The sequence below is a fragment of the Apium graveolens genome, chromosome 8 (assembly GCF_009905375.1).
Source record: "Apium graveolens cultivar Ventura chromosome 8, ASM990537v1, whole genome shotgun sequence".
Taxonomy (NCBI): Eukaryota; Viridiplantae; Streptophyta; class Magnoliopsida; order Apiales; family Apiaceae; genus Apium; species Apium graveolens.
Window position 1 is genome coordinate 264,370,462 of NC_133654.1, and position 16,108 is coordinate 264,386,569.

At 33.7% G+C, this 16,108-nt stretch overlaps 3 protein-coding genes and 1 long non-coding RNA gene across 5 annotated transcripts; 2 read left to right on the forward strand and 2 right to left on the reverse strand.

Annotated features, from left to right (window-relative positions):
• Positions 1 to 749: 749 nt before the first annotated feature.
• On the reverse strand, positions 750 to 1,817 carry LOC141680907 (putative F-box protein At1g32420). Its single transcript, XM_074486995.1, has one exon. It carries the CDS (start codon positions 1,815 to 1,817, stop codon positions 750 to 752), a length of 1,068 nt encoding a protein of 355 aa, XP_074343096.1.
• Positions 1,818 to 4,366: 2,549 nt separating this feature from the next.
• LOC141678822 (uncharacterized) lies at positions 4,367 to 6,657 on the forward strand. Its single transcript, XR_012557919.1, has 3 exons — positions 4,367 to 4,656; positions 5,539 to 5,609; positions 6,415 to 6,657. It is a non-coding gene; the product is annotated as an uncharacterized LOC141678822 (long non-coding RNA).
• An 833-nt stretch (positions 6,658 to 7,490) lies between these two features.
• On the reverse strand, positions 7,491 to 8,779 carry LOC141680908 (non-functional NADPH-dependent codeinone reductase 2-like). Its single transcript, XM_074486996.1, has 3 exons — positions 8,508 to 8,779; positions 8,173 to 8,413; positions 7,491 to 7,895 (listed from the first exon to the last, which is right to left on the reverse strand). The coding sequence occupies exons 1-3, from the start codon at positions 8,774 to 8,776 to the stop codon at positions 7,491 to 7,493; spliced, it is 915 nt and encodes a 304-aa protein (XP_074343097.1). The 5' UTR covers positions 8,777 to 8,779.
• Positions 8,780 to 10,354: 1,575 nt separating this feature from the next.
• Positions 10,355 to 15,681, forward strand: LOC141679243 (uncharacterized). 2 transcript variants are annotated; one of them, XM_074485746.1, is made up of 12 exons: positions 10,355 to 10,512; positions 10,800 to 10,884; positions 10,990 to 11,053; positions 11,592 to 11,693; positions 11,779 to 11,858; positions 12,513 to 12,608; positions 12,857 to 12,936; positions 13,025 to 13,241; positions 13,955 to 14,010; positions 14,206 to 14,334; positions 14,893 to 15,082; positions 15,446 to 15,681. In XM_074485746.1, the coding sequence occupies exons 1-12, from the start codon at positions 10,451 to 10,453 to the stop codon at positions 15,572 to 15,574; spliced, it is 1,290 nt and encodes a 429-aa protein (XP_074341847.1). In that variant the 5' UTR covers positions 10,355 to 10,450; the 3' UTR covers positions 15,575 to 15,681. The 2 variants fall into 2 exon arrangements, with proteins under 2 accessions (XP_074341847.1, XP_074341848.1); XM_074485747.1 differs by having other exon boundaries at positions 11,779 to 11,822.
• The last annotated feature ends 427 nt before the right edge of the window (positions 15,682 to 16,108 follow it).

Sequence of the window (16,108 nt, forward strand, 5' to 3'; positions counted from 1 at the left end):
GAAAATGTATATAATATAAGATGTAAATTAAGATTCTCCGACTTCATAACTTGTACAACATAAATAATCACAATAATGTACAGAGTACCCCGAGATTATCATGAACAAAGAAGAACAAGATCTTAGTGCATCTGAATTAGTAGTTTATAGTACTGCAGGGTTCTTCCTGTTGAATAAGATGATCAAGTCTACGATCTTTCCTAATCAACTTCTTAACTCCAGGGTCACGCATTCTAGAATACTGGGTATCTGTAATCTGTCTTATAAGAAACTAGCAACTAGCAAGACTGTATTCATGCATATGGTAAAAGATAAAACTTGCTGGACATAGAGCTGTCTGATTGATACAATCTGTACCAGTAAGGCAATAATCATAAAAAGGGTAAAAGTAGCAGTACTAATGTAGAACAATGGAATAGGTGCCTGTGCAAATAAACATGATTTCAGAACTACATATACACTGTTTAAGTTTCTTTCTCCATGAGCACTAATTGTAGGGCTTGTTAGATAGGAATTTAAACAGAGGTTTCATAACCAGCCAAAGAAACTGTTGAAAACCAAATTAAAATTGATCGAGCAAAGACGTGTCTGACTGATGCCACATATACTAAGTACTAATGTAGAATAGGGCAATTAAAACTGCTGATAGCTAGGTAGATACTGAATAGCAACCGGAAGAATTTGAAAACTAAACATCGATAGATATTACATGATGTGTTGCTATGTTACCTCTAGACTAAGATCGCATTTTACTCTACATGTTGAAACCCCTGCAATGAAACAAGTGATTCTGTGTATTCGTAAGCTATACCAATGCCCAGATATGTAGGCCCACAAATTTTTGTCACATTCTTCTCATAGTCATACAAGATATCATAGGAACATGAACTGATTTGCTTTACTCCAGAAAACAGTCCGCTACCTAAATAAAGAGTTAACCATAACGATGATCCCAAATTTCCGCTGACACTGTGCCTTCTAATCCAAGTCATCTGGCCACAAACGTAGTTCAATGTCCATAAGTAAACTAATTCATCATTATCACTTTGAAAGAGCATAGCAACACAATCTTCGAAATTCATAGCAAGAGACATCTTTCTTTGAATAATGCTAGGGAATGAAAGTAGTCTGAGACCCTCTGTATGCAAATTAAATGAGATTAGTCCTTGACTACACTCGATATAGAGAACCCCGTTCACAGTAATATTACCACTTGTGCCGAGCATCCAGTTTTGCACACTAGGAGACTGAAATTCTCTCCAAGAATTAACTTTTGCAGAATACACCTGAATTATCGGTAATTCATTGCTATATAGATAGCTAATTTTAAGGACCTTGTAGTCATCGCTGATCAAATCATAACCGAAGTTAACAGAAACACGAAAACATTCATAGATCGCGGGTGAAGGAATTTCCATGCATTGCCGGATAGATGGATTCCAGAAATACACACTTGAAACAAACATATCATAAACACAGATAATGCCATTATGACAACCAATGATCTGAGGTTCGACAAGGGTTTCGTGGAAAAGATGTGGCATAGCAATGAGGTCAATGTGCACGGGACAAGTGAAGGACAAATCTTGCAGCTCAAGAAATTGAACAGGATCTAATATATTTGCAATTTTGGGAATATTACGGGAAGCCATGATGGCATTACTCAGGTGAGATTTAATAAAACTAGGTTTTGAGATTATAGAGAGCCATGACTTGCACACTGACTTGTTTCTAAGCAATGATTTTACCGGAAGTCTCGAAAGTATAATGGTGATAACATCTTCGGGTATATGAATATCTCCACCCAACTTGGCCATCGAAGAAGACTAATGAACACAAGGACTGTCTACGATGGTTTCTTTTAAACCAGTAAGTCACCGAACTAGACTCCAGGTAGAAGTGGATTCCCATTAGACCTGCAAATACTCCATCTCGCATAACGTTTTATTTGATTAGTTTAGTAAAGAAAAAATGACAAAAATACCACTTTTTTTAGAGTTGTGACAAAAATACCGTATATGGCCAAAAATACCACTCTAATACGCATTTTTAAGTTCGGTATCACTAATACGCATTTAACAAACGAGTAATTTGTATAAAAAAAAGTTTAAAAAAAAAATAAAAAAAAATATATAAAGGAGATGCGCATTTTGGAAATGCGTATCAGCCTTTGACTTTTGGTGATACGCATTTCAGAAATGCGTGTCTTTTGTTTTGTTTTTGTTTTGTTTTTAATTTTTTTACCTAATACTCATTTCTCAAATGCGTATTAGAGTTACCCATTTTACAAATGTGAATTAGATGAATATTTTTGGTCATATACTTGAAAAAGTGGTATTATTATTACAATTTTTTTAAAAAAATGTATTTTTGGTCATTGCCCAGTAAATTGATAATTACAAAAATATAGGGTTTTTCACAAATACCTAAGAATTAAACCTTTTTGCAAAAATAATACTTTGTTTTTTGGGAATTTAGCCAATATACTGTGTCTTTAAAGTTTATTTTCAATACAGTCAAATAGCTACTTTTCTAAGTTTATTTTCTGAAAACTCATGTTAAACATGCTTTAAACTCTAAAGTAAAATACGTTTTGAGTTGCTAAACGTACAGAAAAAATGCGTTGTTTACAAATTCAGAGGCCCATTTTCTTGGCACAATAAGAAAAATAATAATTTTGTAAAAAGTGATAAACACATTCTTTTGTTGCGTTTTTTATGTGATAATAAGGGTCATTCTCCTATTTTTTGGACTATTTACTCTTAAATTGTGAGATTAAGATCAAAATTCCACTTCTAATAAGAAATCATCTATTCTATATGTTTCAGTTTCAAGTTTATTATAATAAATTGATATTAATCAAGGATATATTGAAAATGGATTATAATGAAATCCGACTTGAATACTAATTGAATATATCATTAAAATCCGGTTTGTAATTGAATATGATCATCATTCAAATCTAATTCCCCCTCCCATTTAGATATTTGTTTAACTTATTCACATGAGTTTTTCCAAAAATAAGTTTTATGGTGTTTTTTTTGTAAAAATAAGAGTTTTTAAGTTTTAATTTATAAAAATATAAATTTTCAATATTTTTTGTAAAAATACGATACGCAAAATAGTGCAACCAAATACAAGTTCAAATGCAATAAAAAAAATTTAATAATATTTTCAAAAAATTGCATATGTGGGGTTTTAGTTGCAAACTGTATTTTTGCAATTATTTTCAAAATATGGTAAAATCGTAGATAAATTTTAAAAGAATAGTAATTTTGATAATTCTCTAATAATTTCATGTTTTAGTTAATATATAATAAATTGTTCGCACACATCAATTCATGTTTTATTTAATGTTATAAATAAACCAATAGTTTTTAAAAAAAGTGTATTTCTTTTCGAATAAGTTAACAAAATTAAAATTATGTTGACCATACTATCTTATATGTGCGGTTTTAAGGGTAACTTTTTATAGTTCTTTTTTAATATCTTTTTAATAAATTAATTTTGTAAATAGTATTTTAAATTATAACAAATTCTTGATACTTGAAATATTAATTCTATAAAATAAGTAGGGAATGTGTTTTATTTAAGTGGTTTAGGTTTTGTAGAAAATTTGTATAACGACTCGTACATTTTTGTAATATTTAAATGTGTGATTATTCAATAATTAAATAAATAAATTAGGTGTATGGGTTCTATTAGTTGGATATTATTTTTGTTAATATTTTATTAATTATGTGCGATTATTGGTGTTCGAGTATCGTTTGTGTAATTAGTCATTGAGCTGTGTTGTTTTGTTTTTGTATTTAAAGGTGATTTTATTCAAGATTTATTTTCATAAATATGGGGATTATCTCTAAAATCATTGTCATGGCTTCATAATTTTATTAATTATTTTTAGGAGTTTATAAAATTTAGAAATCAATATTTTATTGATTATTTATCGTTAAATGATTTTCTGATTTTATTTAATTGTATTATCAGAAATTAATTCTAGAATTCTTCAAAAATGTTGAAATTCATATTTTATTATGTTTGGAATATTCTGAGAATTTTAAAATTATTTTGGTAATTTTTGGGATAAATATCATCTGCGTGTTGTTTCGTTTATTCGTTCAAAACGAGTATCTATTGTGTTTTAAAAATTATTTTTAAATTTTGAAAATTCTATTTTTTTATTAACTTTTAATTATTGGTGATATGTTATAAAATATTTTATTAATGCTCGGGTTTTGATTATCCGTGAATTGCTTGTTATAACAAAAATGCGGGTTAGATAAATGTTATTGCGGGGTTATTCGGTTAATAAAAATAAAAAGAAAAAGGGGGGCAAGGGTTTGTAAAAACCGGGTTCAACCCGTTTTATTTCGGCAGTTCATGTCTCTCTCTCAATCTCTCGTTTCTCTTCTCTCTCGTTCTTCACCGTTCCCCGTTTATTTCTCGGCTCAGGTGAGCTCCGGTCTCTTTCCGGTCAGCTGTTCATGATTATTGATGTGGTTCCGTCTTGTTATTAAATTGCATGCCTGTATATACGATTTCGTATATGTATGTGTGTATTTCAGTTGGGAGTTCTGTGTTGCCGCTCTTCCTCTTCAACTTTTCCGGCGGGGTGGTGGTGGTGGCGTGACCCTCGTTGTCTCGGTTGTTTGGATTGTATGTATATACATATACGCTTGTATATATATATATATATTATTTGTGTCCAGCCTGTTGGGTGTGATATGGTCAGTGTGTTTTCTCCGTTCCGATCATTGTATTCAGTTTTCCGGCCAGCCGCGCATTTGTGCGCGTGGTGTTAATCTAGGAAATTTCTGAATCTTTTCTTTGCAGATAAATTCGATGAAATTATTGGGTAATTGCGAAATTAAATTTTGATTATCAGTGGAGTTCGCGTAGGAAACCCGAATTATTCGGGTACCCGTGAATTTTACCGCCGTCGGCGATGAGCCTCGGCGAGCCGACGGTGGATTGTGATGACGTTGTTCTGAGTCCTACAATTTAAAAATAAAATACGATTAAAATATAAAAACACGGCTAATAATTAATAATTGTATTTAATTGGTAACTGAGAATTTTGGACTGATATTGATGACTGAAATCGGTGGTTGGGTTTTAATTGTGATTGATTGTGGTTGTGATTGTTTTGACGTCGGGATGTTCGACGGGTTAGCTGATAATCAAAGGAGGTACTGCCCGATTTCCGGAAATAAAATTTAATTACGGAAATACGAGGACGTACCCAGTGGCTATCGGAACGTTGATCGATTATATGTAACTATTTTGTACAAAACCTGATTATGTGTTGCGATGGAATACTTTGTGAAACCGATAACCCTAATTTCGTAAAAGGACAAATATACCTATATTATGAAAACGAACACTGAACCGACTTTTGAAGACGTGAACCCTAATTGATACGTATATTATTATATTGAGAATGTTACGAGTCGGGTTTGTTAACGTATGGGTAGGTTGTTAGCGAGGACAGTCAAAGCATATCCGGACGTCTAATTTAGGGTATTTTGCTTCCTGTAGGTTCCAGTTGAAATCCTTAGCATTCCGGTCAGTGCAAAGCCAATCAGAAATTAGTGTTAAAGCGTATTAAGGCAAGTACCCCTAGCCATATCTTTATGGTCCAGCATATATGAATATAATGTTGTTTTATTCTCATAGTGGAACAGAATGATTTAAGTTACGTATCCCCTGGGTTTCAAATTGTCTTACTAGCTTGTGTTTTGGGGGAAAGTAACTTCTGAAAAGGCCTAGCTCTAAATTTTGAATAAAATGAAAATGTTCTAGAAAATGTGTTGTGTTATAATTGTTTTGACAAGAGATAGGTAAGTGATTTCGAAAACTGGATAAAAATGATCAGATAATTGGATGAGTGTGCGCAGAAGGCCCGTAACGGCCTGGAAGTTAGCGTAAGAGGCGAAGTGGTTGCGCACCATATTATAACCACCAGCCCAGCGTGACAGAGACCTAGCTAGTCTCTGAGTTCCGGAACAAGTTTCATAGGATAGCCTGATCAGCTGTCTCACCAGGGATCATCCAATACTTTTATATCTGAGCAAGCGATTTGAGGTTCCCGGAGAGGAACAAATTGAACAAATACTTTTATAGGTCCTGCGATGGGACGAATGATTTAAAAATGAAAGTAGCATGCTAAAATTTAACTCTGGTATTTACACAGCATAATTAATAAAATGTTTAGAGAGCATGCTAGCTATTAAAGATCCAGTTCTCAACAGTTCATCAGTTTTCATCTATTTACGCTTATTTTACTTATTTTCTACTAACAAGTTATGATTCATGTTCCTGCAATTGTTTATTATAAACCGTTTTAGTTAGTGGTACTGCTGAGCGATTGATCGCTCACTCTTGCAAATGTGTTTGTATATTTTCGCATTGCAGATGCCTAGGAGATGTTGCTGTCTTGCTAAAGGCCAGTTTCCAAGTCCTCCTGTGTCGAGCTCCTCTGAATAGGTTGCGTCTGACGAAGTGTGGTCTGTGAGTTGCTGTAGAATAATAGACACGACAGGTTGCCTTTAATTAGTTGGTTTGTAATAAGTGTTTAACCCAAATTATACTTGAACCTGGAAAAGGTCTTGTGGAAGAGTTGTTTATATTGAAATAAAGTAAGTAGTTGTATTATAATTATAGTTTCATTTTGTAGTGACGTCAACTCCTGACCCGGGGTTGAGGCCGTCACAATTTGACCCCTTTTAAATAGGATTTAAAGATATATTTATATTTTCTCTAAAACCTCGAACAATTTTTCAGTTTTTCTCCAAAATGTTCATATGTAATATGTACCAACTTTCTAATAATATTATGAGAACCAACTAAAATCGGCCATGAAATGTTATTTGAAAAAGAATTTAGGATATATAGTGGTACTTATTTTGTTTTAGTCCAAGTATACAAAACTGCTAAAATTTTAATTTTATGATTAATATAATAATATTATATAAGTTGGGAACAAACAAATGTTGGCAATGGTACAAAATATCACAATTTGCAAAAATAATCCCTTACATTGAATAAAAACATATCTTTAATTTACGTTTTTATTAGTTTTAGAAATTAATTTTATAAATTTTTTTTTGAAAACGCATCTAGACTTTACGTTAGGCCTAAAGTACCTTCTTCATATATGTTTTTGAACTATCAACACATCAGTTTAATGTGTTGCTTAAAAAAATTTCCGGCCTATTTGCTAGGCACTGTCAAGGAAGAAAATAATTCACGTGTTGTAGGTTTTTTTGTGATTGTAAAGGGTTTTTTAAATTTTTTTAAGTGAATGGTGATAATTTTAAGATTTAAATTTTTATTGATAAAAAAAATTTAAAAATAATTAACAAAAATATACGGTCAATTTTGGGACGAAGAGAGTACTGAAGTGATCTTCCAAGACATACATGGGACATCCTTGCAACTGAAGTGATCTTCCAAGACATACATGGAACATCCTTGCAACAATCAGTCATTTATTGTTCTCCATCCCAGAGCTCCTCAAGTGACTTGAAAGGGCCACTTTCAGAGATGAATGACAGAGCAAGAACCGTCCTGTTCTGTGGGATTTTAGCAATCTTCTTGGACTCTTCGTCGCTCAATTCCCAGTCGAAAATCTCGAGATTCTGCTTAAGTCTCTCTCTGTTGAAGCTCTTCATCACAATGACAACTCCTTGCTCATAAACCCATCTCAAAGCCACCTGAGCTACAGATTTTCCTTTTGACTCTGCAATTTCCATTAGAACCTTAGACTCCAACACTCCTTTGCTTCCCCAGTTGGCACCTGGTCCTCCAAGCGGAGAATAAGCAGCTATCGCGATTCCATTTGCATGACAGTACTCTATCAGCTTCCCTTGTTGCCATGCTGGGTTCATCTCCACCTTTAAAGATGAATAAATCAGAGAGACTAAAGTAGTAAAGTGCATGATCTTACGTCGTTTTTGTCAAGTAACCAACTGAGCTCTGATACCATGTTAAGTATCCAGTCCGTCTAAAACCTTAAGGTGGTAGAGGAAGGGCCAAACAGAATCTTATACTCTTTAACATTTTTGTGCCCATATGATTCGCTTTGTGAGTTGAAATATTTTAACAGACAAGAGACAAGCCTATCAATGAAAATGAATGCTCGAATGGTTTAGTTTGTTGAGTTGAACTTACTTGATTTACTGCTGGAGGAATCTTAGCGAAAGCTAGAATATCAGCAAGCTTCTTGCAAGTGAAATTACTGACACCAATGGATTTTGTAAGTCCAAGTGTTTGGCACTCTTCCATGGCTGACCAAACAGATTTGAGGTCTATCGGAACAACATCTTCAGGGCTGTATGGATAAGGTGCTCCAGGCTTTAGGCTCACCGGAAAATGTATGAGATATTGATCAAGATACTCCATCTTTAAATTCCTGCACAGTGCACAAAATAAACAAACACAACTATGAACTCCAAGATATTCATTAGCACCATAATTTGTGTAAAATGTACTATGAGATATATTACTGCAGTGTCTTTTGAAGGGCAGGGATGACACGATCGCCATAATTATCGGAGCACCATATCTTAGATGTGATAAAGACTTCATCGCGAGACTTGATAAGACCAAGACTAAGAGCTTGAGATATCGCTTCACCAAGAGCTTCCTCTGTTTGGTAAACAGAAGCAGTATCAAACATCCTGTAACCAAGTTCAATTGCTTCAAGCACTGCTTTTACGACAACTTCTGGTGCTGGAAAGGGATCAGCTGCTGTCCCCAGTCCCAAAACTGGCATAGTTTTCGCGTTGTCAGAGCTCAGTGTAACTTGCGGAATACTCATTTTTTAGTTGGTGTTACCTGCCAGGCACCTCTAGGCTCTAGGCCAGCTTAGTTTAGTATGTATAGAAAATTGCAGGCGCCGTCTCTTGTCTCTTGAGATAACATCTATGTTATTTCTAATGAGCATTTTACATTTGGTGATATTACAAGCATAGATGCCATGTGTATGGACCCAGAATTCAGAGAGCATTTGTGGATTGTGCTTGTCCGAGGAATCAATCACCTAGTATATATTACTATAGTTAGCATGTTATTAAATAATAGTTTAATAATTAAAGTTGTGCATGCTTTGAACTTAAAACTCATTGTTATTTTACCAAGGCCCAATTTAGTTCATCTATTTTAATTAATATTGCAAATGAGTTGAGTGTCTAATCAATTTTAAAATTTATAACTGAAATTGCAAGTGAACTTAACTCTGAAATTCGATTCACAGACAAGCACATTGTTCTTAGGAATGGTAGTAGAAAGCTAACAGCTGCAAATTGCAGTGAAGATTCTTAATGGTACAAATTAAAACATCATACAAACCCCAAAGATAGTTAGACTGCTTTAGTTTAGGTAATCACGAGCAACAACTGATACTTTCCGGTCACCACCAACTAGTAACATCACGGATAGAGATTAAATCAGAATACTACTGCAGATTTGATTGCCTGCAGCCTGCAGGTGATTTTCAAGATCTGCATAAGACACGAAACAATAACAATTAAGGTAGCCATCTTGTCAAGGCGACATTTGTTGTCCATAATCTCTTACGATAGAGATTAAATCAGAATACTGCTGCAGATTTGATTGGCTGCAGCCTGCAGGTGATTTTCAAGTTCTGCATAAGATACGAAACAATAACAATTAATGTAGCCATCTCTTACGCCTCCTTTTCGTTTCCAAACAGATGTACAATTTGTTCCCATCATCTGAGATTATTAACAGAGAAACTATAACTAGAGAGAAAGGCAATGGTACCTCTAAAGCATTGCAGAGCATCTTAACAAGTTTAAATGATCTTGCCTCGGGGATTTAGCGCGAAAAAATGTGTATCTGAGTTCATGTATTCTGAAACATAAGCAGGAAAGGTATCATAGCTTGATAAGGTTATCAGAAATCAGTTTGCAACATGTCTATCTCAGTCCATTAAAAGCTCAAAAAATGAACCAACATATTCAACATTTAAAACATGAAACATTAACTAATTACTAACCCTTAATTATTTATTTAATAATAACATATTTGTTTAATTTTTTTTTTTTAAATATATTTTCTGAAAATAGTAAAATCGCAAAAAACTCAAAAGAGTGTAGTTTCGGTAAAGTTTATATCAACAATGGTTGGTTAAAAAAAACATTATACAATAAAAAATACTAAAAACTCCAAAAATTAATAAATTTTTTTTTTCAATCTTTTTATAAATGATAACTTTTCTCGTTATAAAGCCGCCCCAACGAATGAAACTTCGGTTTATAGCTTACATTACATCATACATCCAGACATTTAGTTCCAATATCAAAGGCCCAATTTTACATTCTCCACTTATTATTTCTACAAGAAGCCCATTTCATTTCACAATGAAAAGGCGCGGGAATAAGAAAAACCCCCAAATTGAAAAAGTAATAATTTCTAGGGCACAAAAATGGGCGACCAAATTGAATCCAATTCTCCTTCAAAATCGCTTTATTTCAACACTATTCACAGGTACTCATCTCTGTGTCTGTTATATAACATATAAGTCTCTCTCTCTACTCTCTCTCTCTCTCTCTACTCTCTCTCTCTCTCTCTCTGTCTGTCTGTCTGTGTGTGTGTTATAAAACATTTAGACTCTCTCTCTCTCTCTCTCTCTCTCTCTCTCTCTCTCTCTCTCTCTCTCTCTCTCTCTCTCTCTCTCTCTCTCTCTCTCTCTCTCTCTCTCTCGCGCGCGCGCGCGCGCGCGCCCCCGCATATTTGTACAATTGTGGATTGGTTTGGTATTGTTGATTGTGCAGTCAAATTAGTGAACTGAGAAGCATGGATTTGAGTTTGGCGGATGTGAATGAGAAATTACTGAAAGATTGTGCCGATGAGCTCCAGGTTGTTTTCAGTTCGTTCCCGATAATAGTTGAAATGTAGTAATTCTTACTTTTTGAATTAGGTATTTTTCGTATTTTTCGTAATTTGTTGAGTAATTTGGAACAGGGGAAATTGGATCAACTTATGGTTTGTTATTCGGATATTGGCATGTTATCAGTTGATGACTTAGGTAATACGATGTTACCTATGTCAATTCACATTTCCACAAACTCGTAATGGAAATTTTATTTGCAGAGGATATTTTTTTGTATAGTACTTCGATGACACTATTGTTCTGTTTGTTGTGTTTAAAGTGAAAGTCTTGTTCTTTTGATGCTTGAAAGCACGGTGTTTCTCAGAGATTATTATTGATTTTTGGGAAATGCATGTGATATTCTTTAGGTTAGGATGGTGAAATATTTGGTCAGCTTGAACTGAATAATTTTGTATAGACAAGATTTGAGGTTCGAGATTTGACCTGGACTTTGTAGTATAATGCCCGAAGTAGTGTCTTATTTATTTATACTTGATTACTTGCACACTTCAAACACTTGGAAGCTAGATACTAACCGACCAAATATATGAAGATCATGAACACTAATGGCTAAAAAGTGGGTAAAAGTTCCAAATACCAAATATCAAAACTGCTTCACACACACACAGCCGTGCTTTTGCACATAAACGTAAAACACTCATATTATGTTTGAGATGTTGAGGGATAAATGTAGATTTGTGCTTGGAGAATTTGAAGGGGGAGCTTAGCACAGTGGAAGCTGAAAATAGTTGTATCTCCAATGAAATTGAGGACCTGAACAGGACTTTGTTGAAAAGTAAGAGGAAGTGTAGTCAAAGATTTTAGTTTGTTGCATACAAGTACTTGAAATTTGATCTATATGAAACACATTTTATCTGCAGATTCTTGTCAGTTGGAAAGTGATCTTGAAGTGTTGGAATATACTGTAAGCTCTACTTCATCAAATGCATGTTCACCGTTCGTAAGTGATGTGAATCTTGAAAACAATTAGAAAATTAGGATTCCTCATGACGTGTAATTGTTACTGTAAAAGTTAATAATACTTAAATCACTTATAAATGAAAGGTATAAAGTACCATGAACATGTATTATTTGCTTAATGTATCAATATCTAAAATTTGGATTGATATTTTTAACTTGGTCATAAACAAAGCTCATCACTGGTTTGGACTGCGTTAGTTTTTGGACTACTGCAAACAGTTGAGTAATCAAGAGTTAATTAGTTCACAACTTCTGAGAAAAAGTTTTTACTTGTAGCTTGTTAAGAAAAGCAGCTTCTGGAGATAATTTATATTATTATTCAAATTGATGAGCTAGCTATTGATACTGGGAATATTTATTTGCTAAAACTGTAGATCTTTGAAGCTAACGATCGGACTTGCATTTAATTAGTTCAAGCTAAGGCATGCTGGCATAAATTGCACAAATGAAAATATTAATCAGACACACACACCCATATTTTCCCTGCACATATGAAGATATAATAGAGATGCACAATCATATTTGCATTTGTAGTACCAAGCTAGTTGTTCTATCTTTGCATTTATTCTACTTATACCATTGGAAAGCAAATCAACGAAGTTAATCTGATTTTAGCATCTCATTCTTTGTTTAGGGTCTTGAACGAGCTAAAGCCAGCGCTAATCTTGATGGCGAAGTTAATGAAAATCAGATGAGTTCGTTGTTTGCAAATGAAAGCAGCCAATTTAAGGTTTTAGCAATTTTATTCTCATTCTACCCCTTGTTTATTCATTCAGATTGAAATAGTGACATTGTCATATTAAAGTTTATCATGTCTCTTTTACAATGTCTTCGCTGACGTTGTCATGAGTAATTTCTTTTTCCCTTTTCTTCTTTAGTAATGGGCCCATTCATTAAAAAAAACTTTTTCACATCTGCATTTCTTTAGTTTTGGGCCTTACTGTAGAATTAATAATCAAATGTCCATCTACCTTGCAGAATTTAGAGCTTAGTAATCAGATTGAGAAGAATGAAAGCATTTTGAAGTCATTAGAGGATCTCGACAGAGTTGTAAACCGGTATTTTCTTTATACGGTTACAGGTCATTGCATTTTATCTTAACTTTTAACTGTTTCATAAAAGGATAATTTTATTTAATGCATATAGGCTTGATGTCATAGAAAAGATTGAGGATGCTTGGACAGGCCTAAAAGTGATTGAAATTGAAAATAACAACATAAAGTTATCTTTGACGACATACGTTCCTTGCCTAGAAAATTTGTTTTCTCAACCAAAAGTAGAAGACATGATTCATCCATATGAACAAACACATGAATTGGTAGTGGAACTTGTGGATGGTAACATGGAGCTCAAAAATGCTGAGGTATGATCTTTTTAACAACTGCATAGAATTTATTTCGTAGCCTGTCCATGTATCACGGTTCTACACTTTGAGGAGTAAAGATAAAAGAAACCAAGTACCTTTTTCAGTCCCTGCTAATTCACTTTTCCGCACCATGTCCTTGTCGGAAATGGTTTTGGTTACACTTAAAATTCTGTATAAATTCCTTAATGTGTTATCTACACATTTCTGAATGTACTTGTATTTGTAGACAAAAAATGCATGAGCTATCTAACACATCTTGGCCTGGCTATCATCCGAGACGTTAGGTGGTCCAGTGAGTTATCAGATGCATTTTTTAGAATTTTTAGGAGTCTATAAGGAGGCTTATATAATCCTAAAAACTAATTAGGTAATGAGAAAGGAATTATCCTTGTAAATTGTGAATGGTGTATATGTTTATATGTATGCAGTGCACACAAAAAAGAAAGGAAATAATGAAAAATAATATATTTGTATATGTTTAACACGAATCTATTAATAGATTAGTTAGTTATTGTGTTGAAATAGGAATAAACAACCTACTGTTCCATTTCTTTTTTTCAAACTAATTTCTTTCTTTGGTATAACTAGCCACTCGTGACATTAATTTCCAGTGATTTGCTCAATCCTCTAACTTTAAATCAAGCTTGTCATTAAGCTACAGGTGTTTATACTTTGTCCTTTGTTTGATGTTCTCTGCTCTTTACTTCCAGATATTTCCATCAGATGTGTACATTAGTGACATTTTTGATGCTGCAAAGTCGTTCAGGTATTTTTTTACCGGTAGGGTCATATTCTGATTTTCTCTATAGATTGTGTGTGTGTCTATATATATGGACATCTCCTGCCTACTTGAAAATTTTCTTCAGATCTGGTCTGTCATAATGAGGTCTCCTCAGAATTACCAACTTTGAGGGTTCCTCTTAATAGTGTAACTTTATGGGAAGAAATATTTTTTTTCCAGGAGTGAATGCTCACCTCTGACTTTGCTAGAGACGAGGTCTCCGTTGGAGTGGTTCATAAGAAAAGTGCAGGACAGAATTGTATTGAGCATACTAAGGCGAATTGTGTTGAAATCGGCAAATAAATCGAGGTCAGAACTTCTTTTCATAATTGAATTTCCGTCTAACACACACTGTCACTTTCTTGTCAGATGAATATACTTATTTGTAACTATGAGCTCTCTTAGCAGGCAAAGATCTATGTTGCAAATCTATAAACCACTCTAAGTTAGAAAAGTCATGCTAAGAAGCTTGCAAAGCTTGACTTGTTTTAGTTTGTAGATAAGATATGAACCGTAGAAGCCACAATTTTCATTGGTGCAATCTGCAATGCAAATTATGCAATGTTGTTGGTCTAGAATGTATATAAGTTCCAATGCAATGATTTTGCTCATCTTGATAAAAAGTTATTCTCAATTGAGAAAATATGATTAAGGTCGATTTACCGACTTCTGACTTGCAGAATGTGGTGTAACTTGCATTACATACTTAATACGCCTGTTTTACCAAGTGCTTTTAAAATTTCCTGATACTGTATTCTCTTGTAAATCATCTGGTTGAAAGTATCTCTTCTGTTTATAACAATGTTGCATAAAAGAGCAACTAGTATTTCAAAGTTTCTAAAATTTTCTTATATATCTTTTTCATAGATATAGGCACTCCATTGAGTATATAGATAGAGATGATTCAATAGTGGCTCATATGGTTGGCGGAGTTGATGCTTTCATAAAAGTACATCAAAGCTGGCCATTACATGATTCTCCACTGAAGCTAATATCCCTCAAGAACTCAAGTCCACATTCGAAAGAAATTTCTTTGAGCTTTCTTTGCAAAGTTGAGGTCAGTTACGTCTAGACTGTTAAGTTCCTTCCCTTTATTGCATTGACAGCATTCTCATATTTAGTAATGTATGTATCGATATAATTATTAGTGATCTTGTGTTAAGTAGTCACATCATGTCAAAATGTGGTTGAAGTATATGGATGCATGTTCGCTATATGTTGTTGGCACACACAAATTAGCCTTGGCAATTGCAATATCCTAATTTTGCAAAGGCAGGGAGAGGTATAAGAAATTCAGATTCTTGACAGATGCTACAAGTTAAATATAATGCAGACATTTGCATGTTGACGATTATGTTTTTCTGCATAGTGTCAACAATTATTGGCTGACTTTTACACTTGTTCTTTCTTTGTATTTTAGGAGGCAGCAAACTCTTTGGAAAAGGAGATACAGCAGGATATATCAAAGTTCGTGGATGCCATGGAGAAAATTCTTGTGCAACGCATGCGTGCGGAACTACATTCTCTTGATAATACTAGTGTGCTATAGTTTTGTATTTGTAAACATAACATGATACTATCATATACTTTTAGGTTTTCGAAATCAAGGCATAGTTTATTTGATAATTATTTTACCGTAAAATATTAGAGTCCCAATACATGAAAAAGTGAATCTTACATAATCGATATCAATTAATTAGGTGTATGAATCATATGGTACTTTATTTTATTGGCAAATATTTTTGGATAAAAATTGAATTACGCCAATGTCAATATAAGATTTAAATCGGTGCCACTAGCCTTGTTAACCGAAAATAATATGTTCCTATTAGCATAGCAGATAGTGTTAGAGTAGCATATTTTCTGGTTTCTGCCAATAATATCTTGTTTGATTGGTATTAGTCCATATTCAAGAAAATTGGAAAATAGATTTGGCATGTGGGTTTGTGTTGCGGCTGATATATATAAGGATGATTTTTAAGTTCTTTTCCTGTTTTTGTTTGATTTTGTTTAGCAGAAGAATTCGATCTTGAAGTTACATGCATGATTGTCACATCGATGAGTCTATGCGAGTCGATGTACC

Bases quoted from the DNA above. Each gene is read 5' to 3' on its own strand.
- LOC141679243 (XM_074485746.1), top strand. From the start codon at position 10,451: ATGGGCGACCAAATTGAATCCAATTCTCCTTCAAAATCGCTTTATTTC. The intron at 10,885-10,989 runs GTTGTTTTCAGT...AATTTGGAACAG, and splicing joins ATTGTGCCGATGAGCTCCAG to GGGAAATTGGATCAACTTAT. The intron at 13,242-13,954 runs GTATGATCTTTT...CTTTACTTCCAG, and splicing joins TGGAGCTCAAAAATGCTGAG to ATATTTCCATCAGATGTGTA.
- LOC141680908 (XM_074486996.1), bottom strand. From the start codon at position 8,776: ATGCCAGTTTTGGGACTGGGGACAGCAGCTGATCCCTTTCCAGCACCA. The intron at 8,414-8,507 runs GTAATATATCTC...TGCACTGTGCAG, and splicing joins GCCCTTCAAAAGACACTGCA to GAATTTAAAGATGGAGTATC. The intron at 7,896-8,172 runs GTAAGTTCAACT...TCATCTTTAAAG, and splicing joins TTCCTCCAGCAGTAAATCAA to GTGGAGATGAACCCAGCATG.
- LOC141680907 (XM_074486995.1), bottom strand. From the start codon at position 1,817: ATGGCCAAGTTGGGTGGAGATATTCATATACCCGAAGATGTTATCACC.